The sequence below is a fragment of the Rhinatrema bivittatum genome, chromosome 8 (assembly GCF_901001135.1).
Source record: "Rhinatrema bivittatum chromosome 8, aRhiBiv1.1, whole genome shotgun sequence".
Lineage (NCBI taxonomy): Eukaryota > Metazoa > Chordata > Amphibia > Gymnophiona > Rhinatrematidae > Rhinatrema > Rhinatrema bivittatum.
Window position 1 is genome coordinate 147,883,902 of NC_042622.1, and position 13,265 is coordinate 147,897,166.

Consider the following 13,265-nt stretch of genomic DNA (forward strand, 5'->3'; position numbering starts at 1 on the left):
GTAGTGGTGTCATATAAGCAAACACCCACGGGACCAGCTCCAAAGTTGAGATCATAGAACAGAAGATTTGCAAGTAATCCCAGATCCTGGGCACCAGGGTCTCCAACAGGTTCTGAATTTGTGTTTGTAGCTTGAGAATCTGCTCCTCCATGAAGAAGACATTGCCCACACAGGTAACGAAACACATGCCCAAGAATTCCAGAACCTGTGAAGATGAAAGGTGGCTCTTGGGCAGGTTCACAATCCAACCCAAGGATCTCAAGCAGTGCAAGACCACCTCTACCACCTGTCTGCAAAGGTCCTCCAACTTTGCTCAAATGAGTTAATTGTCCAGATATGGATGAGCCAGCACCCCCTCGTTTCTGAGGGCTGCCACTACCACCAGCATTACCTTGGTGAAAATCCTCAGAGCAATGGTTAGACTGAAGGGGAGAGTGCAAAACTGAAAATGCTTCCTGAGGATCATGAACCTGTGGTATCTGATGATCCTAGTGAATTCCAATGTACAGACACGCCTCTATTAGATCCAGGGAAACCAAAAACTCCCCGCTTTGCATTGCTATGACAGACCTGAGAGTCTCTATCCTGAAATGGGGAGCCTTGAAGGCCATGTTCACCTTCAAGTCTAGAATTGGACGAAATGTCCCTTCCTTCTTCAGCACCACAAAATAAATGGAATACCTTTCCATCCCCCTTCTCCCTCCTGGAGGACAGAACGATGGCCTCCAGCATTCTTAGCCTTTGGATGGTCTGTTGAATGACAAGTTTCTTCGCTGGTGAAGCACAGGGAGATACCATGAACAAGCTTCTTAGCAGCCAAGCAAATTCTAAAGCGTAGCCTTGTTCTATCATGCTTAGAACCCACTGGTCCGATATGATAGACTCATTCCTCGTAAAAAACAAAAACAAACCCCCCCCCACCTCTGGTGGCCCAGTATACTGTCTAATAAAAGAACTAGTGTGTGTCTGTCTCCATACTCTGAGCCTGACCGGTGGTCCCTCTCGGGATCTTCCCCCGGGTGCGTGGTCACCTGCCACTGGTCCAAGGATCCACCCACAACTCTCCTAAATAACTACAAAGTCATGACCCATTCCACAAGGGCCCAGGCAGTGTCCTGGGCAGAAATCAAGATGCTGTCACCTACAGAGAATTGTCGGGCGGCAACGTGGTCCTCCATCCACACCTTCGAGATTCTATTGCCTGGATTTTCAGGCCAAGGAGGACAGAGCATTCGCAAAGGCCATACTAAATGGGCCACGGGCAGCCTCCCACCCGGTTCGGGAGTAGCTTTTGTACATCCCATTGGTCCTGAGTCCATCTGCTACATGCTAGGAAATGTAGAAATTATTTACCTGATAATTTCATTTTCCTTAGTATAGACAGATGGACTCAGCACCCCGCCCATGGCTGCCTCGTACTCAAGAATCCTCAGGGGAACCCCTCCCCCCCCCCCCGAGAGCAACACAAGCACGTTAAGCCAACCCTTATCTCTAGTTCAGACACTCATATTACCAGGTGTCGGTGCTTCTCGGTTCAGTTCCCTGGCGGTCTCCAGTTAGAAACCACATCAACCAATCCCAGTAATCAAGTATCAAGTTAATCAAAATTATCCAAACACACATATATCCATAATTGCTTTGAGGAGAAAACTGATGATCAGAGCCTCGTGCACGGGGATATGTAGTGCTGACGTAAGATTGAAATCTGACTCAGGTCTCCAACTGCACACACACACACATATATATATTATATATATACACACACACACTGTGACGTCAGCTTGCAGAGGAACATAACCCACTTGTTCTGAGTCCATCTGTCTACATGCTAGGAAATTCAACTTTTAAGTCCAACTGTAGGTTTTGGACTTCCACCATCTACTGGAGACAGAATACTGATGACTGCAGGTGGCACTCTGTCTGGTATGGTAAAGCTTTTCTTCTGTTTTCATCTGCTAGTAGAGAAGAAAAACCCATTTGTCTGGACTGGATTTGGGGAATAAGGAACTGATTGCGCACAAACCCTCTTTACAGTGCAAGATGCTCTTAGCAATTAGATATTTTAATGTATAATTGTTTTGAATTCTGTTATATCTTGATGTTGAAGGTTTTACGAAATTTTTAAATTTCCATTTTACTATCTTTAGAATGCTGTTTTATTTTAAGTAATTTGCCTAGCATGAGTAAATCCAATATAGGCGGAAGATAAATTAAAAAAAAAAAAAAAGTAAAGTCTCAAGCAGCTGGGGAAAAATATGACCAGTTAGCATGAATTGCTCATATCAAATTACTTTAAGACTGGTTTTTATGTGAATTTTTATGTTTCTAAGAAAAATTAAGAGTTTTCAAAAAGACCCTCTTACAATTTTGAGTAGAACAGATTAGTTGCATGCAGTGAAACTTGCTCCTTCTGTGAAAAAGATTTTAAAAAGACAGTAACTAGAAGCAGGGATGGCACTGTATGGGGTAGACTGCTTGGCAGTCCTCTCTTCCACCTCTTCTCTTATTTATCCCATGACTGATTTCACTCTGACTCCATTTGCTCAGACTAAAAGAACTTCCCCGTCACCAGCCACTAATCAAGCAGAACAGACAATTAGGCAGATGAGTGGCATTTGGCCTTGCTAGGCAAATGAGTCACCATATTTAGCTTTCCTGAACAGGTGTTGCAGTGAGGAAAACAGCTTTAAAGAGAGGAGAGGATGGACAGATAGAATGAAAATAAATGTGATCTTGCAAGGGCCATGGTACTTACAAACAAAAGAATAACTTTACAGGTGCTCAGGGGAAGACTCCCACACTAATCATTCATAGGAAAAAGGAGAGAGGGTTGCCAACACTGGACCAACTCTAAGGGACAGCTGAGCACTGTGAACAGATGGTCTAAGGCATGATGTCTCACCTATCCTGTCCCTTCTCACTCACCACACACACAAGAGAACTGACTGTTAACAATGCCTTATACTAACAGAAGTAAGAAAAAACATGGCTTCAGTCTGTCCCACAAACGCCAGCATACCTGTCCTAAGCATATTTTCCATTTTCCCCTTCCCCACAACCATCAATTACCATGCTCATTATGTTCAACATTAGCCATCCACTGATCAATACTTACATGTAATACGGAAGTGAAAGAGCAGAGATATATTAGGGCTTCTTTCCATCTGTAGAAAAATATAAATTGCTTTCAGTTAATAAAACTACTAACAATGGCTGGAACATCAAGCCATTCTTTATTCCCTTCTTTGGTGACTCTTATTTAGGTCTTGCCCCAATTTCTTAAACCTTTCCATAGAGACTTTTCTCTTGGTCACTCACATCATACAGGCACAGTGAGGATCCAAAGGAACAAATTGAACAGGGACGAACTGCATTCTGTCCTGGCACTACAGGCTTTGTGACTGTACCTACCCAGGAATAAAAGGGAAGGGCCAGTCCCTAATAGCAGCAAAAAGTCCCTGAAGGAGTACTTACAAAATCAACCCGATCCTCAGCCAACCAATGGAAGCACTTGAGAAAGAGGAGAAGGGTGAACAGTGCCACAAAACGTGGACTGAAGTCATCTCTGAAGACAGTGAAAGCTAGGCAGGTCTCTGTCACTGCATACCAGGAACGCTCCAGAAGGTGCTAAAAGAAAGAGACATAGAAACGTGAAATAATTTGACTATTGAGAACTAAGAAGCAAAACTCATCTTCTTTTCCTAAGGTGTTGAATAAAGAGCCTCACCTCCATTTCTGCTGCTCGTAGCTGCCCAAAGAACACCTTGCCCATGAACTTACCCAGCATAAAAACCAGAACGAAGGCTTGGATGTACAGGACCTGCAGGGGGTGAGAAGAGAAAAAAAAAGCACTACACATCCAGACTGTATTAAGATCACTTTCTCTGCCACAAACCGATTCTGCTTGGGCAACGGGAACTTGGGTACATGTTTCTGGAAAACAAAACGACCCGAAGGGCACAGAAGTTTCCTTTAAGAGCTTACATTAGACTCTGAGAAGGGCTACATCTAGTGCTCCCCAATTCCCTCAGCAGCAGAAATGCCATTGCAATGCCCAACCCGTTGTTAGGATCAAGATTCCTAGCATAAGCACATAAAGAGAGAAATAATTATACATTATTCGGTACTTACTGCCATGCTGGGGCTGGACTTGGTGAGGTATACCACAGTTGGGTAGAACTGGTGCTTCAGGTAATAGGCATGGGCTACTACAGCAGCGGTCAGCGCCAGGCTTCCAGCCATCAATGCTGCCGTCCGAAACATCTTGGTTAGCCTAACCTCAGCAGCCTGCTAGACAATGGACAAGCACCAGAGGTTAAACATAAGACAAAGCATCAGAATGCACAGCAATGAACCAAATCATTCACATAGGTCCAAAGTCCCTTACCTTAGAGGGCTTATGTTCTTAAGTCTCAGTACAGAGATATTAAGCAGCCTGCTTAAGGTCACAGTAAAATGGAACTGGAAACCAGTGGTCCAAGCGCCATAGCTCTGTGCTCTCACTCGTGCAGGAATGAGCAGCCTGGAAATCAATCATAAAAAAAATATATATATATATATATATCAAAGAAAATGCAAAACATTCATAGCTGCTGTTAAATCTACAGCCACACAAATCTATATAAATAAAAATGTTAAATAGTTTGGACAAAATCGCTAATCTCAGAAACCACTGAACCGATTGCTTTCAAATTTGGACACAACCTTCATTTTGCATAAGGGAAGGTTCTTCTGTACTTACATTACAGATATGTCACACCTGTGACAGGTAAAATAGGTTTAAAAATTGTTTCGAGAAAACGACATCTGCTGGACGTAAGCGCCATCTGTTACACCTTACACTAACACACACTACACTAATCATTTCGCCAGTCCAGGTCCACGTTTCACTTCCATTTTAACACATTCGCACACTTTTTTTGCCGGAAGATAACTATTTCCTTTACAGATAAAATACACCCACCACCTCTCTCACACCCCCCACACACATGCCAAATTTATTTACTTCCCAGGCCCTCACAACACACAAAACCAGACAGAAGTCCAGGAGGCTCCAGCGGGGGGGGGGGGGGGGGGGGGGGGGGGGGGGCCCCAGGAACGGTCCGGGACACATCTCCTGCACTACGGCCGTCGGCTGCCAGCAATCAACATGGCGCCGATGGCCCTTTCCCTTACTATGCCACTCGGGGACACCAATGGCGGCAGTAGCCCATGTGACATAGTAAGGGCGAGGGCCCTTCGGCGCCATTTTCAGGACTGGCAGCCAGCGGACCTTTTCCCTTACTATGTCAGAGGACCTACCGCTGCCATTGCTCCACCCCACTGACATAGTAAGGGCAAAGGGCCGTCTAAACCCGTTTCAGTGCTCGCAGCCGATGGACCAACGCCAATACATCGCTCCCGGACCACTCCTGAACACCCGCTCCACTGATTGACATTTTTATCAGGTCTCAGGGGGTCTGGAGGGTGGGGGTGGTGATGAATTTATTGCGAACATCTTGGGGAGGGGTCACGAGGGGGGGGGGGCAGGTTTCATTCATTCAGCAACTCTGGGGGGGGGGCAGGGGGCTACTGTTTTTCGCAGGGCTGGGGGGAGGGGCAGGAGAGTGTGGGGTGGTTAGTTTAAGAGAACTTTTCTCATAGGGTTGTTTTTTGGGGGAAGGGGGAGGTTCACACACAAATACATTCACTAAACTTGCAAGATCTCGGGAACACACCAAAATAGCCCTCCCCAGACCACAAAACAAATTTGGAAGTGCAAATTTGGTTAGGCACGCCCCTATTTGGTTACATAACGCGCACAGATGCCCAGGGACAGACCACATGTGGCACCAACAATTTTAATTTCCCAGGTCTTGGTAGGGGGCAGGAGGGTGGGGGGTTATTTGATTTAAAGGGTTGGGATTGGAGGGGGGTTTGGGGTGGGGGGTTCCCACAGAAATAGAAAGACAAAGGTTTTCTGATCTGAAGGGTAGGCAGTAGGCGGGGGGAGGTGAGTGTCAGGAGAGGGAGAATGAGGGGAGAGGTGAGTGTGAGGGGAGAGAGTTGGAGGTGAGTGACCAAGGGGGAGGAGGATGAGTGACTGAGGTAAATGAACAAGGGGAAGGGAGCGTAAAGAACCTGACTCTGCCACTGCAACACATGGCCAGGTACCGCTAGTATTTAAATATAAGAAATGTAATCACCGGCTTTTTGCTGTCAGATATGCCACAGTTAGCAGCGGCACAGACAAAACTAACCCCTAAACTAAGTATATGATATATGTTTCCCATCATTGGATCTTTCTTGGGGATGTACAAAGGCTATTTTTAAACAATGTGCATGTGTAGATACTGAAGGAGACTGTTTCCTCTCCCTTCAAGCTGCAAGTGCAAAATGAGCTTAGACCAATGGTGCTGGTTAGATGTAGCCTGTGGTTTGCTGGTAATTGAAAGAAATACCTTATATGACTCAGGAGGTAGAAATATCATGACTAATTTTACATAATAAAATAGAAACCCAATAATTGATGGCAGAGAAAGACCTTCTGGCCCACCAAAATGTCCCCATACCCACACCCCTCCATCATGTGTCACTGCAGATCCTTATTGGGTTTCTGCTCATCTCCTTCCCTTGCCCTTATGACTTCCTAATATGAACAGCTATAAAACTTCTCATGATCAAAGGAAATTGCTTCCACATATTCCAGAATTTATTTCTGTCTCCAAGATGCATTGACCTGCCTCAAATCTGATTAGAACTAAAATTAAATTGTTCCATCTATCACCAAAGACAATCTTCATAAGAATCTAGCCAGATAGCTAATAAGATGCAAAGCTAAAATTCCCAGGGTGAGAACCACACCCTTTGCAGCAGCCAAATCTAGCTGTCTAGTTTTACCAAGCAAAAATGGTCCATCAAAGAGAAGAGATGGATTTGGGGGCGGGAGGGCCAAGAATAGGAAGATATATGCATAGATTTGATTTTCAAACACACAGTTAACCTGCAGATCTAGCAGATGCAAAGACAAAGGGTACTTTTATACTAGTCTCCCTTTGAAAGTTAGATACATGTAGGCAGCTACAAAAGTACCCCTCTATTGCCATTTCACTCATTGCAGTCCTGAAGATGGAATCAAGACAACAACTTAATTTATTTCTCAGCACTCAGTGCAATATAACGAACTTTGCTAAACCCTCGTTTCTGACCTCCATGATACTGGATATCTAGCATAGAAGTACGGATACTTCTTCACACTTTCATTTTTCTTTAGAAGTTCTCATTTTCAACTTTAAAAACTATTTTATTTATATTGGCTTTCTCTGACTGCATGCACATATTTGAAAATTTTGATTGAATATAATTGAAAACATTGCCTTGTGTCAGGAAAAAAAAAGTTTCTTTCAAAAGCAGCTAAGGTACTCAAATAAAATGCTATATTGTTTGTTAAGATTTTTTAGCGTAAGAGAGTTCTTTTAGTAACTATATTAGCCCTGGAAAAAAATGGAATCTCAGTAGGTTGTGATATGTTGCAAGAACTGACATGAGATAAGGGAGCTGCATAATTTCTTTCATCTTGGTCCAATAAAAGGAATCACAAGACACTAAATACAATAAACCCATTTATTATATACCACACACTAAATAAAATCATCAAAATAAACAATGTAGGTGTATACAGCTCCTTTCTGCCAAGAGAATTCCAAAGCCCTGCAAAACTTTATACTTCAAATATTTAAATGCACCCACATCAGTGGTGCAAAATCTAGCAGCACTGGTGCCAGATGAACATAAAAGCTAAATAAGAAGAAATAATCTTGTCATTATTAACCAGCGACAGTTGGGTAGACATAAGGAGAGAGTATGACAGCAGATTAGGAACACCATTTTTAGGAACCATAACTCTTACAGCCATAGGACCACCAATCACTAGGCTGACAGGGTAGCAAAGGTGTTAGGAACTTGAAAACCAAGGGCCCCTCCCTCCCCCAATTCACTGTGCGACCTCAAAAAACTTACTTATCCTCACTGGTTCAAACACACCGTAAGCTCTCCAGGAAAGCTATAACCATATGGATCGTCGTGTAAAATATTATGTATACAGAGTGTTAAAGAAACGTTAAAATGTGGGATCGCTTCTGTTTCCATCCACAGAGTAGCAGACACATACCAGCTACTGAGAAAGCCAGAGGGCAAAGAAAATTGAAGAAAAAGGAGGAATCAAACAGCACCCCCAAAACCACGACCCAGAATGTAGCAAGAAAGGAGAGAAATGGAATGCAAGTAAGAACCCCCCCAACTAAAAACAGCCATATTATGGAGAAAGGGGTTGCACTATTATTCTATTTCAGAACCCTATGTATAAAAGATGATGTCGACAATCCTTCCCCCCACCTCACTTACCAGCGCCAGCAGCACTTACTACTATTCTTGCTACCTCCCTGCAGCACTACCGCAGCACCACTACCCCAACCCCGCCCCCACCATAAACCGGAAGTGAAGAGGGACACCTCACTTCCTGTGCTCCCTGGGCCCTACCAATCAACTTCCCAACACAAACACATGCATACCATAATTCATTCGCCCTACCGCATTCGCCCATTTATAGTCTTCCGCAACGACTGGCCGTAAGTCCTTTCCTTTGTTGTTTTTTTTCTTCGTTAGTGTTTTTTTCACAACCTACATTTTTTCAGTAGTACGATCCAAGACGCTACCATGGAACTGACCAAGGGCCAGGTGTGTGGGGGGAGGGATAGGATACTAAAGATTAAGCCGGAAAGCACCTGCGAAAGGCGGAAACATATTACCTTTCATCTTAAGCCATGATTGAATTTGCTTGTTTTGTTTTTGCATCAAGTTCCGTTAGGATAGGTGTCGTTTTAAAAAAACAAAGTGAAATTGACTTCTTCTTTGGCATCCTTCATCCCCCACCCTTAAGCCTGAGTCTATGGAAAAGGCCAAGAGTAAGTGGCCGCCCCTGATTGGTGGGAGAAGTAGGCGGCCCTGGGAACCAATCAGAAAAATCATGTGGCAAAGGAGGACGCGGACCAATGAGAAACGAAATCCTGGAAGCCTGTTGCTATGTCGCGGAGACTGCGCTATTCTGCAGAGTTCCTGCTGTTTCATGGCAGGATGTACGAGAGGTCTTGGCCTTTCTGCAGACAGGCCGATACAGAATGTTGCGCTCCGGCGAGCGCCCCCGTTTTAGATACTCTATCATTACCCCTTATACTGGTAATAGCGCGTCTAAAACGCTCGACCAAACACCCCGAAACTAATGCATTTGATGAGCCTATTAGTTATTTCCCGGAATACTGAAAGTAAAATGTGCTTTTCTGTTCACCCGCTGACTTAATATCATAGTGATATTAAGTCGAAGGTACCAAAAATTAAAAAAAAAAAACCCAAAATGTTCTTTAAAAAAAAAAAAAATCTACCCACCAGTTGGCTGGTTAAAAAACAGACACTCAATTTTGCCAGCGTCCGTTTTCCAAACCCGTGGCTGGCTGCTGGTTCAAAAACCGACACCAGTAAAATTAGGCACCGGTTGTCAGACCTGCTGACAGCCACTGCTTCCACTAATAAGGCGGCGCTAGGAATGCGCTAGTGTCCCCAGCGCCTCCTTATTAGCGCGGGCCCTAATTTAAATACAGAATCGCATGCCCAGGCGCATGTTGGGAGAGCGGGTGCTCAACACGGAGCGCCGGCTATCCCGTGGGTTTTTTGGAATCGGCCTGAGAGATCATGCCTTTTTTCTCACCATGCCGTTGTCAACATTACAAAGGGTCAGCCCTGTATCATGCAGAGGACCTGGGCTCAATTTCCAGGTCAGGTTTCTTGCTCCCACAACTCCCAGTAAAGCTGGGGGCTAGAGATGCCCCAGAGATAGTGCTCACAGCCAGCGGGGGCAAGACAACCCAGGCATGAGACAACACCTAGTGGCCAGACATAGGGCTCGTGATTGCACAGCTCCAGAAGGAGCCCTGGTGCATGGCCACCAAAGCAAGGAATGCTATTGCAATGACAGCTAAATGAGTTGGGAGAGGATATAAACTACAAGAAAAAATGTATTAGGTAATAGTAAATGAAGGCTCATAACACTATATTATCCAATTGAGGCCGATGCCAATTGAGCTGGAAGCCCAAAGGAGCAGGTGGAAACTGGCATGTCCAAAAATCTTTGCAAATCTATTTTTTTAAATACTGCTTTTGAACTAGATAGGTGTTGCCCAGTGTTTCTAGGAGCCAGTCCTGGCTTTTTGATATGCTTCCTCCTAGTGCTTTCTGGTACTTATATGCTGATTTGAAATGGTCAGTGCAGACTAGAGATGTCACACATGTACAGTGACAGTTTAAAAGCCAGGATTGGCCCAAAAAAATTTGAGAAGGCAGTGATATCTATCATGACTCATGCTAGGAAACCGGATTCTCTGCAAGCTGTGGTAACATTTTATTGGACCAACATGGAATTATCCAAAGATTGTTATCTATAAGCTTTTCAAACTACGCATATCCCTTCTCAACCAGGAAAGCAATAGAATATTTAACTATTCACTGGTGTCCATGTTGCAGCTTTTACATTTTTAAATCCACTAGAAAATGACAAAAAATACTATTTTTTGTTACTGTAAAATGCTTTCAGTTTCAAAACATTTTATTTATAGTTGGAGACACCAAGCAAGCAGATCAACATATGTAGCTAAACAGCAGTCATTAATCTCTGGATGATGAGGTCTGCCTGCTGGACATACTGTCAGATAATGATGTAATAAAGCGATTTGTATGTGTTTCTGGAGGAGGCAAGATAATTTAATTTAGCTGGAGATACCTTTGTGGGGCACATGCCCTAATCCACACCCTGCTGAAAAAGTGGATAACTTTTTGGGATTTTTACAGAACTGAAAACGCAAGAGTATCATCACTATAAATTCCTTAAAGGCAGAACAACAGTGGGACATCTGGCTGAGGAATTGGCGCTTACTACCATAGTTATTTCTTTTTCAAGTTTCTGGAAACTGATACCCTGTTTCATGCAGTTCATGCCTGTTCAAAGATCTGATATTTGCTGTAGTAGAGCCAGATATGTTCCTGTAACACATCCTGCCTTGAAACAGCAGGGATTGTATAGGATTGAGTGTTCATGTAACACATCCTGTTATAAAATAGCAGGGACTGTTTGCAAGAGCCAAGTGTTCCTGTATCACATTCTGCTGTGAAACACAAGGACTCTGTAGGAGGACTGAGTAGTATGGCAGGTTCCTGAGCGTCCCCCAGATCAGTCCAAATGCATGGGTTTTTCTCCCCCTAGCAGCAGATGGAGACAGAGAAGAAAAGCTTTACTGAGACTGTGTTACTTAAGTTAGTGTGCCACCTACAGTCCCCTCAGTATTTCTGTCTCCAGCAGATGGTAGAGGTGCAAAACCTGCAGTCTGGAGATTTAAAAAATAAATAAAAGGAGGCAATTGCTTAGGTGCTGAAGAGCACCATTCCCCTGGTAGAGCAGGGTGAGTAGAGGCCATTGTGACCCTGTCTTTGGCTTGGTCCATGGAAAGTGAGTAGACTGAAAGCCAGTGGTCTGGTTCCCTTGTTTTTCCCCTGGAGATTACACTTATTCTCTTCCTAACAACTGATGGCAGATCAGGAAAGTAGTCCTGCTTTATTTGTTTAAAAAAAAAAAAAAAAAGGCTGAGGAGGATTACTTGGCTAGGGCCACGGGGAGAGAATTGAGACATTGATTGCGGGGAAGGCCAGTCCAGTTGTTACTGCTGCAAGCTATTTCAGGGGAATCCCTCTCAGCCTGGGTAGTGTGGACACAGGCTAGACACTGCTAAAGCTATAGGGAGAGGCTTGAGGCATCAGCAGTGGGGACGGTCGGAATCCGGTTCCCTGTACTTACCCAGATCAGTCCAGACTCCTGGGTTTTGCCTCCCCTCCAGCAGATGGAGACAGAGAAAGTTTTACTGACACTACAGCATGACCCAAGGTGCCACCTGCAGTCTCTCAGTATTTCTCAGTCTCCAGCAGATAGTGGAGGTATAAAACCTGCAGTCTGTATTCCCCCCCCCCCAAAAAAAAAATTGGAATTGCTTCCCAGGAGGTTGCTGGGTCCTGGTGGGGCCATCCTTCCTGGTTTTGAGGTGGACGAACAGGGGGTTGGTGGCTCTTTGGTGCTCAGTCCAAGATCGCCAGCACAGGCAGATAACTGGGGGTCCCACTTCCCTCACCTGCAGGAGGACAGTCAGAGCCTGCAGCCAGCCTACTTGAAAGGGAAGTAGTCTTTTTTTATTTCTTGGATGTCAAGCCTTGTTAAAGTAAAAAAAAAAAAAGTAAAGGTCTGGTTTCTTTTTCCTTGAGGCTGATTGAGCCTCTTTTGTACCGCGATCCTCTGGCAACTGTTGCTGTGAGTTTCCCTGGTGGGTCTGTTTCTCTGGTGGCTGTCTGTCAGGCGTTTGCAGCGATGCCATGCGGCTCAAGTTGTGTGGTCTGTGGGGGCGCACGCGTGCATCTCTTCCGCAACAGCTGATGCTCTCAGTGCCTCTCCAGGAGTGAGGGAACTTCAACGATTGTCCCAGCACCATTGGGGAGGTGGCATGAGCCTGGTGGGATTTCAGTTGCGCTGCAGGCAACGGTTGCCATTTTATCCACTTTCATGGCTCCTTCACGGGCTGCGGGGGGGGGGGGGGGGAATTCCCCTTCACTTCTTTCCCCAGCTCATAGGGCCTCCAAGGGAGGTCAACAGTCTGAATGGGCCCATTCAGGAGATGAGGATGAGGAGGGAGTCTCAGATGACTCCTTTAATTTTTCTTCTTAATTTGTACTATTGCTGCACAAGTCATTCTTGGCCAGAAAAGCCCACGGGGTGGTGCAAGGCTGCCCAGAGGTCCTCTGTGCGCCCGCAGCCAGACCCTCTAAGGGGGCCACAACGGTTTGGAGAGTCCCTGGGGCACCCGCACTGACATATGCAACCAAAGAATTTTCTGAAGACAATGAGGACCTGCTGGCGCCAGCCCCGCAGAGGGCGAATGTCACTATGTTGGACTAGTATACGGAAGAAGTGCCGTGGAAGGGGATGAGCCGAAAGTGGTTAGGCTGTTCCACAAGGAGGAGTTGGGTCCCCTGATACCCCATGTTCTGGAAGAATTAGGGATAAAGCTTCCACAGGAAGTCTCGGATCAGGAAGGTGTGGACACGGTCATGGATGGCCTCCAAGGTCTGGCAAGAGCCTTTCTTTTCCATAAGTCTGTCAAGAAATTGGTTTTTAGGGAGTTGGATACTCCTGAGATGAG

At 45.1% G+C, this 13,265-nt stretch overlaps 2 protein-coding genes across 6 annotated transcripts in view; one reads left to right on the top strand and one right to left on the bottom strand.

The window, feature by feature from the left end:
- Positions 1-8,937, bottom strand: part of SYVN1 (synoviolin 1) — a 134,792-nt gene extending 125,855 nt beyond the window's left edge. For 2 of the 5 annotated variants that reach the window (XM_029611405.1, XM_029611400.1), the window contains exons 1-6: positions 8,383-8,531; positions 4,388-4,522; positions 4,132-4,290; positions 3,728-3,820; positions 3,475-3,627; positions 3,116-3,164 (exon numbers count right to left, since the gene is read on the bottom strand). In XM_029611405.1, the coding sequence (XP_029467265.1) occupies positions 3,116-3,164; positions 3,475-3,627; positions 3,728-3,820; positions 4,132-4,263 (427 nt within the window). In that variant the 5' untranslated portion in view covers positions 4,264-4,290; positions 4,388-4,522; positions 8,383-8,531. Of the gene's footprint in view, positions 1-3,115; positions 3,165-3,474; positions 3,628-3,727; positions 3,821-4,131; positions 4,291-4,387; positions 4,523-7,998; positions 8,018-8,382; positions 8,532-8,786 lie in introns of those variants that run through there. The other 3 variants (XM_029611402.1, XM_029611401.1, XM_029611404.1) reach the window with 3 other exon arrangements.
- SPDYC (speedy/RINGO cell cycle regulator family member C) overlaps positions 8,589-13,265 on the top strand; it is a 276,726-nt gene continuing 272,049 nt past the window's right edge. The window contains exon 1 of the mRNA XM_029611412.1: positions 8,589-8,715. The gene's annotated coding sequence lies outside the window, so the exon portion shown is untranslated. The remainder of the gene's footprint in view (positions 8,716-13,265) is intronic.